The 13548-nt window shown below is 41.4% G+C and overlaps 1 protein-coding gene across 1 annotated transcript in view; it reads right to left on the reverse strand.

Annotated features, from left to right (window-relative positions):
- Positions 1 to 13548, reverse strand: part of ALDH1L2 (aldehyde dehydrogenase 1 family member L2) — a 38393-nt gene continuing 24845 nt past the window's right edge. The window contains exons 15-23 of the mRNA XM_087813801.1: positions 13407 to 13512; positions 13111 to 13198; positions 12546 to 12639; positions 10852 to 10948; positions 10152 to 10250; positions 8134 to 8299; positions 6374 to 6479; positions 4172 to 4371; positions 1 to 1112 (exon numbers count right to left, since the gene is read on the reverse strand). Coding sequence (XP_087669927.1) covers positions 1057 to 1112; positions 4172 to 4371; positions 6374 to 6479; positions 8134 to 8299; positions 10152 to 10250; positions 10852 to 10948; positions 12546 to 12639; positions 13111 to 13198; positions 13407 to 13512 — 1012 coding nt within the window. The 3' untranslated portion in view covers positions 1 to 1056. The remainder of the gene's footprint in view (positions 1113 to 4171; positions 4372 to 6373; positions 6480 to 8133; positions 8300 to 10151; positions 10251 to 10851; positions 10949 to 12545; positions 12640 to 13110; positions 13199 to 13406; positions 13513 to 13548) is intronic.

Below are 13548 nucleotides of genomic sequence, written 5' to 3' on the forward strand. Positions count from 1 at the left end.
TTGCTTAAATAGCGATGGCAGAAACAGCTTTTATTGAGTATTTACCATGAACAAAGCACAGTGCAAGGTGCTTTACTTAGATTATTGCATTGAATTTTCTTCATAAGGCTCCTGAGGGAAGCATTACTGTACCCATTTCACAGGTAAGGAAACTGAGGCTCAGAGAAGTTTCCCAAAGGCACATAGATAGTAAGATGGTATGATATGAACCAAGATCAGCCTCCAAAAGGTATTCACTTTACACAACAGTGGTGGGTAAAAGTAGGTTTACAGTTGTGAGTATGCAAAACACAGAGTTTATTGTATTATTATTTATTAACTATTGCATTATTTACTTGTATTGCAACTGTAAACCTACTTTTGTCCACACCTATATATCAGGCCGTAAAATTTACTTTAAAAGCTATTGACTAGAATTTAAACTAATTGAGGTCAGAGATCATGTCATTAAATTTTGTATACTCCTCAGGACATAATATAGTACCTCGTACCCAGTAGGTATTCAAGAACTGTTCATGGGTTGGTCATCCATCACAGTGGGTTAAAAAATAGAACATCAAAGGCACACAGATATATCTTATTTCCAAATATGAAAAAAGGAACTTCTTTCACCTTCCTTATCGGATATACTGTTCCTTGAAGGTGAAATTATAGAAAATCTTTTCAGTAAGCCAAAAGTATGGTTCAGAGGTTAAACCTGCACATATTATATAAAACTTCTAAAAAATGCTCTTTGTGATTATAACTGCATGGTATTGACATTTTCAAGAGGAAGGGCCATGGCTAGATTAGTTCTGGTGGGGAAAAAGGCAGCTTGGCATTGAAGGAACGTGTGTGATATTCAACATAGTCAAAAAACACCACGTGGGATTCATTTTAAGGTCTCAAGGTGGACAGCTCAGGCACAGGCGTACATGCTCAGACATGTACATGGTCCACGGGTGCAGTTTCTGGCTTGCGGGGGTACCTCCTTCCCCAGCACACGCAGGCCTCTCGGCGTGTGGGGAACTGAGGAGCAGCGCGGTCTGCCGCGGGGCTGCCGACCGTGGCGTCGCCCTAATATTCCAGCGTCACCGTCTTGGTTTTGAGGTACTCGTTTAGTGCTTCCTCACCTAGGGAAGAGAAGAGCTGTTGGTGGACGGTGTTCACAGGCGGATGTGATGTCGCCAGGCTTTTGGACACAGGTGTGGGTGTCTAGGTCACAAAGCAAATAGAATGGGGCCCGGACCAGTGCCTCTCAGACTCTGAAGTTCATGTGAATCACCTGGTGATCCTATGAAACTACAGATTCTCATCCGATTAAGTCAGGCATAGGCCCCACGACTGTGGATCTCGTGTTTACTGTGTCTCTCTCTCTTTAAAAAAAAAGTTTTAATTAAAAAATTTTTTTTCAATTAGTTTACTTTCAATATTCTTTTGTATTAGTTTCAGGTGTACAGCATCGTGGATAGACAATAACATACTTTACAAAGTGTTCCCCTTGATATTTCCGGTACCCTCCTGACACCATACACAGCTATCACAATATTATTGACTATATTTTTTATGCTGTACTTTACATCCTGTGACTATGCCAATTGTACTCAGTCCCTTCACCTTTCTCACTCAGTCCCCCAACCCCCTGCCCCTCTGGCAGCCATCAGTCTGGTCTCTGTATCCATGAGCCCATTTCTGTTTTGTTCATTTATATTGCTTTAGATCCTACATATAAGTGAAATCATATGGTATTTGTCTTTTTTTGACTGATTTATTTCACTTAGCATATACTGTGTCTTTTGATTTCATCATTTCTTCTTGCTCTTGCTTTAATCTTGTGTTGTTTTATAAATTTAGTGCAGCCTAAGTGTAGAGTATTTGTAAAGTCTACGGTAGTGGACAGCAGTGCCCTAGGCCTTCACATTCGCTCACCACCACTCACTGACTCACGCAGAGCAACTTCCAGTCCTGCAGGCTCCATTCATAGTAAGTGCCCTGCACAGGTGAACATTTTTTTCATCTTTTATAACTGTATTTTTACAGTACCTTTTCTATGTTTACCTATCTTTAGATACACAAACACCATTGTGTTACGATTTTAAAGATAAGGAAAATGCCATTTTCCTGATTTATGTAGTATCTTAAAAACTGAGAAAGCCATATCCAGGCAAAAACCAAATAGGTCTTGCCTTCTGTTTCTGCTCTGAGTCAGTACAATAATCAGTTTCTGCCAGTTAAAGGGCATGAATGCCACAGGCGAAGCTAATGAGTATGTGATTCTGACAGTTGAGCTAAAACAAGGGTTGTAACCTTGCATTAGAATCACCCTGGGGAGCTTTGGAAGCTCCTGATCCAGGTCTCACTTCAGAGCAATTAAATCTGCATCTTTGTATTTTTTAAAGCTTCCAGGTGATTCTAATCCAATGTGCAAGTGGGAACCCCCGGGCTAAGGGAGTTTAAAATTGGGAGAGGAAGAAACTTTTAAGCAAATTCTACTGTTTGTAATAAAACAGACCTAGAGCTGGGCCATTGTACTCTATCAGAAGACAAGGGGACACAGTCGCCTCGCTCTATAATAGTAATTTCTCTAAGAAAATCTCCCACTGTGTTTTGGATGCAGGGGAGAAAGCCAGATTAAAGACATGAAAAAAATGCCTTCACCTTCAACTCAATGGAATTTAAAATGAGAGCTACTTTTATTGCTGCAAATACACTGCCCAAAGTTATAGGCAAAAGAAAATGTAAAAATACCCCAATTAACCAAACTTATATTAGTGGACTATAATTTCAGTAAATCACAAATATTTCAGCTTTTGAAATAACATGCTAGATGGGCTGTGGGGAGTAAGGACGTGGGCTCCACAGCCAGATCGCCTGCCTTTGAATTCTCTTTGCCAGTGTCTGGCTGTGTGACTTTTAGCAAGTTACCCAAACTCTCTGAGCCCCATTCTCCGCATCCAGTAAATAAGGGTAATAAATGGTGCCTGTCTCCCAGGGCTATTGTGAGATTGCTTGTGCTCATACAGGTGAAGGAGTTAGAATAGGGCCTGGTTTAGTGTTCAAAGTAAGCTACTACTTGAAATGTGATGGTGTCGCTGCTCGCAATGAATTACATTTTGGGTTTTCTACAAACTCAAAATCAGAGTTCCCAGGTCCCCAGAAAACCCCGCCAGCTGCAGTGTCAACTCTAAAAGATTGCCAAGCAGCTCAGACGCAGGACTTATTCTTGGAGCTCGCTGGTTATTGCCCTGTACCCATTCTTCCTGTCCCGGTTCTACTTAGTTCCATAAACACTAAACCAAGATCATGCTGAATGTCAGGTAAAAAAACAAACCTATTTTATTATTATTATTAAGTTGATTTTAGAGAGAGAAGAAGGGAGACCGGGAGAGAGAGAGAAACATCGATGTGAGAAGCCTTGATATGTTGCTCCAGCACGCACTCCAACCAGGGACTGACCCTGCAACCCCGGTTATGCGCCCTGACTGAGAATCAAACCGGCAACCTTTCGGTACACGGGACACCCTCAGCCAACTGAACTACACCAGCCAGGGCTATTACTATTTTTAACCCTCATCTGAGGACATGTTTTTCATTGATTCCAGAGAGGGAGGGAGGGAAGGGGAGAGAGAGAAAGAGAAACATCAATCGGTTGCCTCCTGTAAGTGCCCCAACTGGGGATCCAGCCTGCAGCGGAGATACATGTCCTTGGCCGGAATCAAACCCAGGACCCTTTGGTCTGCGGGCCGATGCTCTAACCACTGAGCCAAACTGGCCAGGGCTGTTCAACATTTAAAAGAATTTAGTGCCCTGCCCAGCAGGGTATGGCTCAGTGGTTGAGCATCGACCTAGGATCCAGGAGATCACAGTTTGATTCCTGGTCAGGGTACATGCCCAGATCGTGGGCTCGATCCCCAGTTGGGGGGGTACAGAAGGCAGCCGATCAATGACGACTCTATCATTACTGACGTTTCTATCTCTCTCTCTCTCTGAAATCAATAAAGATATTTTTTAAAAATTAAAATAAATAAAGATATGTTAAAAAAAATTAGTGCCCTTGTAAACCCCCAGACCCAACTGCCTTGTAGGAAATAAATGCTCTTCAAAACAGTACATGGGTGTTGGAGGAAACACAGAGCAGACTTTTTTGCGATGTGGAAACAAAGGGAACCTGAAGTAGAAAAGTAAAGCATACCTAAGTCTTTTCCAAAGCCAGACTGTTTAAATCCGCCGAAAGGGGCTGCCACATCCGTCTTGTTGTATGTGTTAATAAACACGGTTCCCGCTTCAAGTTTTTCACTCACGTACATCGCTTTACTTATGTCTCTTGTGAAGACCCCCGAGGCCAAACCATACTCTGTATTATTTGCTCGCTGCAACACTCCATCGATGTCCCTATCAGATGTTTTTAGGAAGACATAAAACTTCATTAAATGTAAAGCACAACACTCCCATTTTATGGTCTAATGTCCCCCCCTCCATGCTAGAAACAGGAAAACATTACTGCCAACCTGCTTACATGCATTTTTGTAAATGAAGTTGTCTGGGCTTATGCCAGAAGAAACTCCCCGTGAAACAGCACAACTCTAGCATCATATTTTCACATGTGTCATACACCACCACTTCACATATGATCTGAAGGCATCTTCTCCACCTTCCTCATTGGTTCTCCTTTATGGCTTCTTCATTCCCTCCCCTGCCCCGAGTCCCACTTCCAGATATGTTCTCAGAACAACCCTATTTCCCTCCATCTCTTTGGATTTTACACATAGTTCCAGGCTCATTCGGTGCCTCATCCTGAAGCCTCCCCAGCTCCCACCAGTGCCACAGCTGAGGAGTAGATGGAAGTGACTCAATGGGAGGGCTTTGCACCCAGACTGCCTGGGTGACCTTGGGCAAGTGACTTCATCTTCCCATGCTTTCGTTTACTCTTGTGAAAATGGAAATAATAGTAATAGCACCTGTCTTGTTGTGAGGATTGAGTGATCTTTAATAGTGTCTGGAGCTCGGTAAATGCTTAATAAAGGTCAGTTACGATGCCCTGGCTGGTGTGGCTCAGTTGGTTGAAGCGTTGTCTGTACACCAAAAGGTCGTGGGTTAAATTCCTGGTCAGCGCACATACCCAGCTTGCAGGTTTGATCCACAGGCAAGGTGTGTGCAATCGGTTTATGTTCTCTCTCACATCAATGTTTCTCTCTCTCTCTCTCTCTTTTCCCGTCTCTCTCAAAGTCAATGAGCATGTCCTTGGGTAAGGATTAAAAAGAAAAAGAGTCAGCTAAAATCAGGAAGCACATGTCCCTCCACCTTAGGATTTTGGATTAACTCTCCATGTACTCATGGTTCACCTCCTAACTGGACTGGAAGCTCCCGAAGGGCAGGGATAACATCCTGTTCCTCTTTACACCATGGTGTTGCATCAGCAAGTGCGAGGAAATTCAGTTAAGATGCTAATTTAATAAAAGGAGAGTAAAATAATCCCTCAAGTTCATCTGGTGATTTCCCTGCCTCAGTATATATCCAGTTCCAACGTGCCCGTCATGGTGTGAGTACCTCACCTTTCTGAGCGTCATCCTAATGCTTAGAAATGCACGAATTCTGTACAGTATGGTCGGTAGACACAAGCCAAGTATTTCATCTGGTGCTCTGGCAAAGAAACAGAATCTGTTCCAAAGCTGGAGGAAAAATTAGTTGTGCTGAATTTTTTAAGAGACAGCATCGGCTTTAATGTGGAGCCTTCAGAAGGTATTTTCAAATGTAATCTTGACTACACACAGTTTTAAATTCGCGTGAGAGGTTTGGAACTTACTGAGGCTCTGCTGAAACTCTCACACTCCTTCATGCATTGCACATGGTAGGGACTAAAATATTTAGAGACCAGACTAAGGCTTTATGCCATTGCTCGTGAGGACGACGGAGATGACATAGTTTCATAGGATCGAGCCTGCAACCAAGGTAAGTGCCCTTGACTGGAATCGAACCCGGGACCCTTCGGCCCACTGGCCAAGGCTCTAACCACCGAGCCAAAACAGCTAGGGCACCAGCACTCATTTTTGGAGAAAACCAGATTTCACAGATGCTACCTTCCCTAGGAACATGTGTGAAAACCAGTTCTGTTATTCTCAATCATTTACCTTGTTCCAGAGACATTTCAAATGTTGACTGTACCAAAATGAAAATGTAGTCAGCTAAAATCCTGTGTCAGCCACTAATTTAAGCTACAAAGCAAACGTATATTTCAATCTACCTTAGTTAGCACTCTCTTCTCATTATTTAAATCAACTATTCTGTGGTAGGGAATTACATGTTCATTGATTTTATGCTCCCTAGTTCAATGGCAGAAGAAAAAACACACGTATGTGGTCAAAATTCGCTAAGTTGTGCTAAAGAACATTCATACCCATTTTGGAATTTAGAAATGACCATAATAGGCCCAAAGGATTCCTCTTTGGCAAGATACATGTGGTCTTCCACATCTGTGAAGACAGTCGGTTCCATAAAAAAGCCTATATGAAACACAGAGGAAAAGAACATCAATTATAGGGTAATCTCCAATGAACAGTTCTTATTTAATTATATTATACATCTTTTCCTTCCCTCTGGGTCAGTACAACCAAGAAGACTTTCATTTTCCTGTTTGGTATTAGTTTTCCTAGGTTCTTATTTTTCAAATGTCTTTATTACAAAAATTTCAAACATATGTAAAAAGTAGAGAATACAGAATCGTGAATAGTAAAATAAATATTTATATTTTGCTGTATTTGATTCATTTCTTTCCCTGGTTGAAATATTTTAAAGAAAATTCCAGAGATTGCGACTTTGACCTCCAAGTATTTCAGCACAAATCTGTAAAAACAAGGACATTTTCTTACATACCACACAATACATTATCACAGCTAACAAATGTATGCTAATTTCTTATTCATAATTATATTTCAATTTCTGATTGTTTAGAAAGATCTTGGTACAGTCGATCTCTTCGGTTTGGGATTTAAGTAAGTTCTGCACCTTGCATTCGGTCGTTGGATTGCTTATGTGTTCTTTAATCTAGAACGTGCCCCCCTTATCCCTGTCCTTTATTTTTCATGCCACCGATGTGCTAAACAAACCGAGTCACTTGTCCTGTAGAATATCTTGCATTTTAGGTTTGTCATGGCCTCCTTGGGGTGATATTTAATTCGTTCTTCTATCCCCTGTATTACTTGTAAATGGAAAATCTGCTCTAACGGCATGACTAGGTTCAGGTGAAGCATTTTGGCAAGAATGCTTTACAGGCGATGCTGTGTGGTACCCACTGCATCCCGTAGGGGACGATCATATCCAGTCGTCCTGCTCGCTGATGCTAAATTGACCAGTGGTTCTAAGTGGGGACACCTGACCCCTCCATTATAAAAACTGTGCTTTTCTTCTTCTCACTGGCAAGCAATCTTGGGGGTGATACTTCGGTATCTTACAAATACTCAGGTCCCCATCAGTCCTTTACCTAGGAACTTTAGTCTCCTTGATGGCCGTTGCTGGAATCAATTATTTCATTCCATTAGGGAGTGCAAATTGGTGACTTTTCTATTCTATCAGTTTTTTTCTACATTAATTAGCAGGAATTCTTCTGGGGGAAAAAGTTGATTTTTTTCCCCCCTTCTAATTACCAATTTTCAGAGTAGGGTGTTGGTACACAACCTACCTACAGGAGGAAAAGAATGAGTTTTTGCAGTTGTTTGACATTTTCTCCTTTTGGGTCTCCTGACAGTGAGCCATTCACGTATTTCAGTAAGAGGTACTGCGTTACACAAGAAGAACGATTCGTTCCCGAGCACACAGGCTAAGATGAAATCTCCCGGGCCCAGAGGAAAGATCAGCAGCTCCTGAGTAACAAGTTACCCATGACGCTCGTTTACTGTCCGGCTAAGGGCCTGTCGTATCTATCTTGCGATTGGATTTTCACAGCCTAGTGAAGCAGGATGTGCACATTTCATCCCATTTTACACGGGAGGCTCAGAAAAATTGTGTTGTCTGAGGTGCCACGCCTTCTAAGTGGCCAAGCAGGAGCTGGAAATGAATTCTTCTGACTTTTGAGGCAAGCTAGCGCTGCTATAAAACTTGTCACCATCTAGTCCCATTTAAGAAGCCAGGCGACCCTTAGACCTCGGGAGGCGATCTTACCTGGCCTGGGAACTTGTCTTCCCCCGTACACCAGGGTGGCCCCCTCGCTCACTCCCGCCTCACAGTACTGCAGAAGCTTCTCCAGATGGGCCTTATGATTTTGGGGCCCGTGATCAGTAGATCTGTCAAGCGGATCACCAATTTTCATCTTTTTAATTTCTTCCACCTGTATGGCACCCAGTTCACAAAGCACAATTGATTGTTAATAATGGATCATGTGGTGGGTGTCGTAGTAAGCAGTTAAAAGATGTGTCTGCAGCTCTAGAGATGGGTATTTATTATCCCCATCTCACAGATGAAGAAACTGAGGCTTAGAGAGGTTAAGTGACTTGCCCAAGGTACACAACCACCAAATACTGTAGTTTCATTAGGCTCTTAACTACTGAGTTCAAACAGAACATAAGCTACAAATGCTATTTTAAAATTATCCTGAGAACATATATACATGGCCTATGGACACAGACGACAGAGTGGTGAAGACCAGGGGAGGGGGGTGGGGGCTGGGTGGAGGTGGGCAAAGGGGTGGGGGCGAATAGGGGACATCTGCAGTAGTGTCAACAAGGAAAATAATTGTCCTGAATGTTAATCCATTAAAATAGTAAATCTGATGTTCTAGAATTTTTGTTACTACAGTGTACTTACACTCCCCATGACAAAAGAATTTCCAAAATGGCCAAATCGTTACCTTTTCCCCCACCCTAAATGTGGCAGACTGCCCTTGAAATTCTCATGGCCATTCCAGAGGAATTGTTAGAATGTTCTGATGAAAAACTATCTTTACTGAACACTGTTCATCACTGACATGTCTTTGTAATCACTCTTGTGCACCTCAGTTATCTTAATTTATTTCTGCATTTTCTAATGTTCAGTCCAATTCTTGTAAGAAAGAATGGGAGTAGCCGTGACCCCACAGGCCCATGAATTTGAACTTAGGCCTGGCAATAATCCCTCAGTAAGTGCTCAAAAAAAATACCTCTTGAACAAATGAATGAATATAAATCTCATGTGTGCAAAACGTGTGTGTTGATGGACTGATACAGTAAATCCTTGACATTTCTGGTCTCAGCATTTAAAATGTCAACAAGTCATAGCTGTGAAAACCCATGACATGGTACTGTAACTATTTTACTGAGGCACAAAATTGGATTCCAGGGATATTTAGGAGGCTGCCACTGCCCACAATCTGCCTCTCCATCTGCCTTCCTTGCTTTCTACTCTCATAAAGAAAGAATGTTTGCCTGCTGGGGATGAGGTGGGGGAATTGACTCTGAAAGAAAAAAGCTGGGTGCTGGTTTTTCAAATATAAGCGAATTCATGATTACTATTATCATAATGAAATAAATTAGTTTAGAGTTTATTTTAGTCACAGAATTCATCTTAATAGTTCTATAAATGGCTTTTAGTCCATATTTACAGAATCATGACCAATCTATAGTGGGTATCTGTCTATCTATTGACACCTCTCTCTCTCTTAATCATCTATCTTAGTGGAGGAAATTATATCAGTCCTGTTAACTATGAATTGAGGATTTGTAAGGATCTACCAGTGCAGCTCTCATAGTCAATTTAGGGGTTTATCAAAACCTCAAGTGTCAAGGACCTAATATACTATAAATGCAGAGCAAGAAATAGGTCATACCAGCTCTTAAAGGTTTTTTATACAGACCTATAACTTTTTACAATGAAAAATTATAAACACATATAAAAGTAGACAAATAATATAATAAAACTCCATGCACCCATCACCCAACTTCAACAATTACCAATTCATGGCCAATTTATTCCACCACTCACTTCCTCCCCTCCTGGGGAGCAGGAGGGAAGCAAAGTCTAGACATTATATAATTGAACCTATAAATATGTCACGAGTAGCTCTAAAAGATAAGGACTGTGTTGTTTTTTAAAAAAATATAACTGCAGGACTATTATCACACCTAAAAATTCACTACGTCTCAGAAGTACTTTTCAGGTTTAGGAATTTCTGTTCGACTCATGGAGCCAATTTAAAGGCGCCTTACCACTCTGGTCACAAATTCATCGTGGATGGATTCTTCCACAAACAGCCTCCCCGCTGCAATACAGTTCTCCCCTTTGTTGAAAAATACCGCTCCCATGCCCTTGGGCAGCAGAGGAGAAAAGATTGTTAACAGGACTTGGGAAGTTGGGATTGTCGTAAAATTGCACATACTGAGAATCAGATGCTATGAAAGGCAGCAGATGACACAGAGAGGTCACAGACAAGCATGATCCCTTGGCCTAGCTAGTGATGAGACTCTGCTTTGATCTGCTTTTAGGGGTTTTGTTTCTCCTTTCCCCCTTTTGGTCCAGGAGCATGTAAAAAAAGTGTGTAAAAAATAAGGACATGCCACTAAGGACAAATTTTGTGTCACAAGAAAATTTAGATTACTCTATACATTTAAATGTCATACTTGTATAGCAAATTTTGTTTTTGAGATCTCTCCATTAGTTTGTATAAATCATGAATGTTTAGAAAGACTCCCCTGCCCCCAAGTTTAAAAACATCCTAATGAGACAAATTATAAAGACATTATTTTTAAAATTAAGTGCTTTGAGTTTTCCCATATCTAAGCATAAAGAGGATAGTTTCTATATATGACAAGACAAGACTAAATCTCACTTTCAGATTTCTGATGAGCAAAGAGGTGAAATGTGTTTTAGAAGTAGGCTTCTATTTAGTTGAACTTGACCCACTCTTACCATTCGCACAGCTTTGTCAAGTTCACAGTCATTGAATATTATAAGTGGAGATTTGCCACCAAGTTCAAGAGAAACTTTCTTCAAGTTGCTCGCAGCACTAGAGAAAATAAGTGAGAAATGAACATTTAGACCCTCTCTCTTTCTCTCTCTCTCCACCATAAATTACCATTTGACATGGAAAACATAATTGAGCCTCAAAAATATTCAGGAATTCATACAAAGACAAAACATGATGGTCGAATAGTGATAATTATTGAAACTGGGTGGTGAGCATATGGGAGTTCATTATGCTATTCTGTGTGCCTCGTATATATTAGAAATTTTCCGCAATAAAATGTTTTGTTTTAAATTCTATGGTTGCCCGGCTGGTGTGGCACAGTGATGGAGTGCTGACCTATGAACCAGGAGGTCATGGTTCAATTCCCGGTGAGGTCACATGCCTGGGTTGCTGGCTCGATACCCAGTGGGGGGCATGCAGGAGGCAGTCGATCAGTGACTCTCTCTCAGCATTGATGTTTCTTTCTCTCTCTCCCTCTCCCTTCCTTTCTCTGAAATCGATAAAAACATATTAAAAAAAAATTCTGTGGTAAATGATTAGAGATCCTTATAGGTAAATTCAGATTCTTTAGGTATAAGAATTTTGGTTACATAGAGGCCTGGCAAGGAATTTAGCCTCAAACCAGATTACTGGAGCATTGGGGGAAAAATATAGATTTTTTAGAAATATATTTTTTTTTCCCCCCTTTCTTGCAGAAATATTACTTAAAACATTTTTAAAATTAAAAAAAAAAATGCAGAAAGAAAAAAATCTCAATTCAGTGGCTCAATGACCATTGTTTTTACCATTTTGATATAGTTATTTCTGGTCTGTGTCCAATCATAGCCTTTGCCTTATTTAACCTACTTGGGAATCGCCCAATATATACAATTTTATACCTATTTTCCTTTTCATTTACCATTTTAACAACACTTTTCACTGTTATTAAATTGCTCCATAGACATGACCGCACAGTATTCTATTATGTTGACCTCCTTTAACCACTGCCTTATTTTGGACATTTAGATTATTTGCAATTATTTTCTTAAAATATGTTTTTATTGATTTTTTTTAGAGAGAGAGGAATGGAGAAGGAAAGGAAGGGGGGAACAGAGAGAGAGAGGGAGGGAAGGAGAGAAACATTGACTGGTTACCTCCTGCATGCACCCTGACCAGAGGATTGAACCCACAGCCTGGGTATGTGCCCTGACTGGGAATCGAAGTCCAGTGAGCCACACTGGCCCAGGCAATTATTTGCAATTTTTAAAAAAACTAATATTACTGCTTTTTAGAAATTAATTTTATTAATAATCCAGATTTGCCATTTATATGCCTTTTTGGTTTCTTACTTATGCTCCCAAAACAATTTGGGCCACAGATGTAGTCCAGAAAATGTTCTGTGCTGGATTGTTAAAACTACAAGTCAGGCACAGAACTTTAACATGGCTCTAGTTTTATTGACTGTGGGCTTTACAATTTGGAAAGCATTTTACTATATTCAAACATTTCAGTGCCCTGCAGTGATAAGTAGATTTCTCTTCTAAATCTGATGTGATTTTTTTTCTCCCTCCCAAAGCACCCTCTTCCAAGAAGGAAAAGCTAAACCAAAAACCGGGCTTAACAGGATCGACAGCAAACTGACTATTCAAACCAATACCTCTTCATGATCTGTTTGCCAACAGGAGTGGAGCCAGTGAAACCAAGTTTGCGGATATCAGGGTGTTCAGAAAGGTGTCGTCCGGCTCCTCCACCTGTAGAATTAGGGAATGATTTAAAACATTAGTCAAGTTCTAATGGCTGGGGTGGCTTTGAATTCATTGAAGGAGACTTCTAGGCTCTCATTTAAATCTTAGTTTTACATTTTCTGTATTCATTATAAACGGACAAAAGTCTAAATAATGTCCTCCGTGTAACTGTCATCCCCCCTCAAAGATGGTAAGACCTGTGTGTGTTTTCTTTATCTTCCAAAATAGTTTTTAAAAATTGAAATGGGCCACTTCACGGCAGCTCTATAATGCTGTTCACCTGCCGCCCCTCCTGCCCTCCCCACGCACCACTATATTTCCATTTTAAGATTGTAGGGCATGGTGAGGATATTTACCCTTCGTTAACTGGTAAACAGTATTTAGTTTTGATACAGTTATAATTCAGGGCGGACTCGGGAGGGGAAACAGCCGCTCAGCTGCCCCCCCTTCGTCACTGCAGGGAAGGGCCCGGCTTACCCGAGCCTGGGACGATGTTGATTACGCCCTTGGGGAAGCCGGCTCTGGCAGACAGCTCCGCAAACTTCAGGGCGGTCAGGGGCGTGACCTGAGCGGAAGCAGATGGCAGTGACCTTCTTCAGGCTGTCCTGTCCTTTAGATCAGCACCCAGCTTTCCCTCGGTGGCTGCGCTAAGGTTCATTTTATTTTGACGTAATTTCAGACTTACAGCAAAGTGGCAAATAGAGTACAAAGAGCGCATGGCTCCGATTTACGGAAATGGGAGGGAGGAGATGCAGCGGCCCCTTGCGCCTCACCTGCGCCGGCTTGAGTACTAGGGTATTGCCTGCGGCCAAGCAGGCGGCGCTCTTCCACGCCAGCATCATCAGCGGGTAATTCCAGGGGATGATTATGGCACAGACACTGCAGAGGAAGAAAGGCGACATCCTTAGTTGTCTG

This window comes from Miniopterus natalensis, chromosome 2, assembly GCF_054644295.1.
Source record: "Miniopterus natalensis isolate mMinNat1 chromosome 2, mMinNat1.hap1, whole genome shotgun sequence".
Classification (NCBI taxonomy): domain Eukaryota; kingdom Metazoa; phylum Chordata; class Mammalia; order Chiroptera; family Miniopteridae; genus Miniopterus; species Miniopterus natalensis.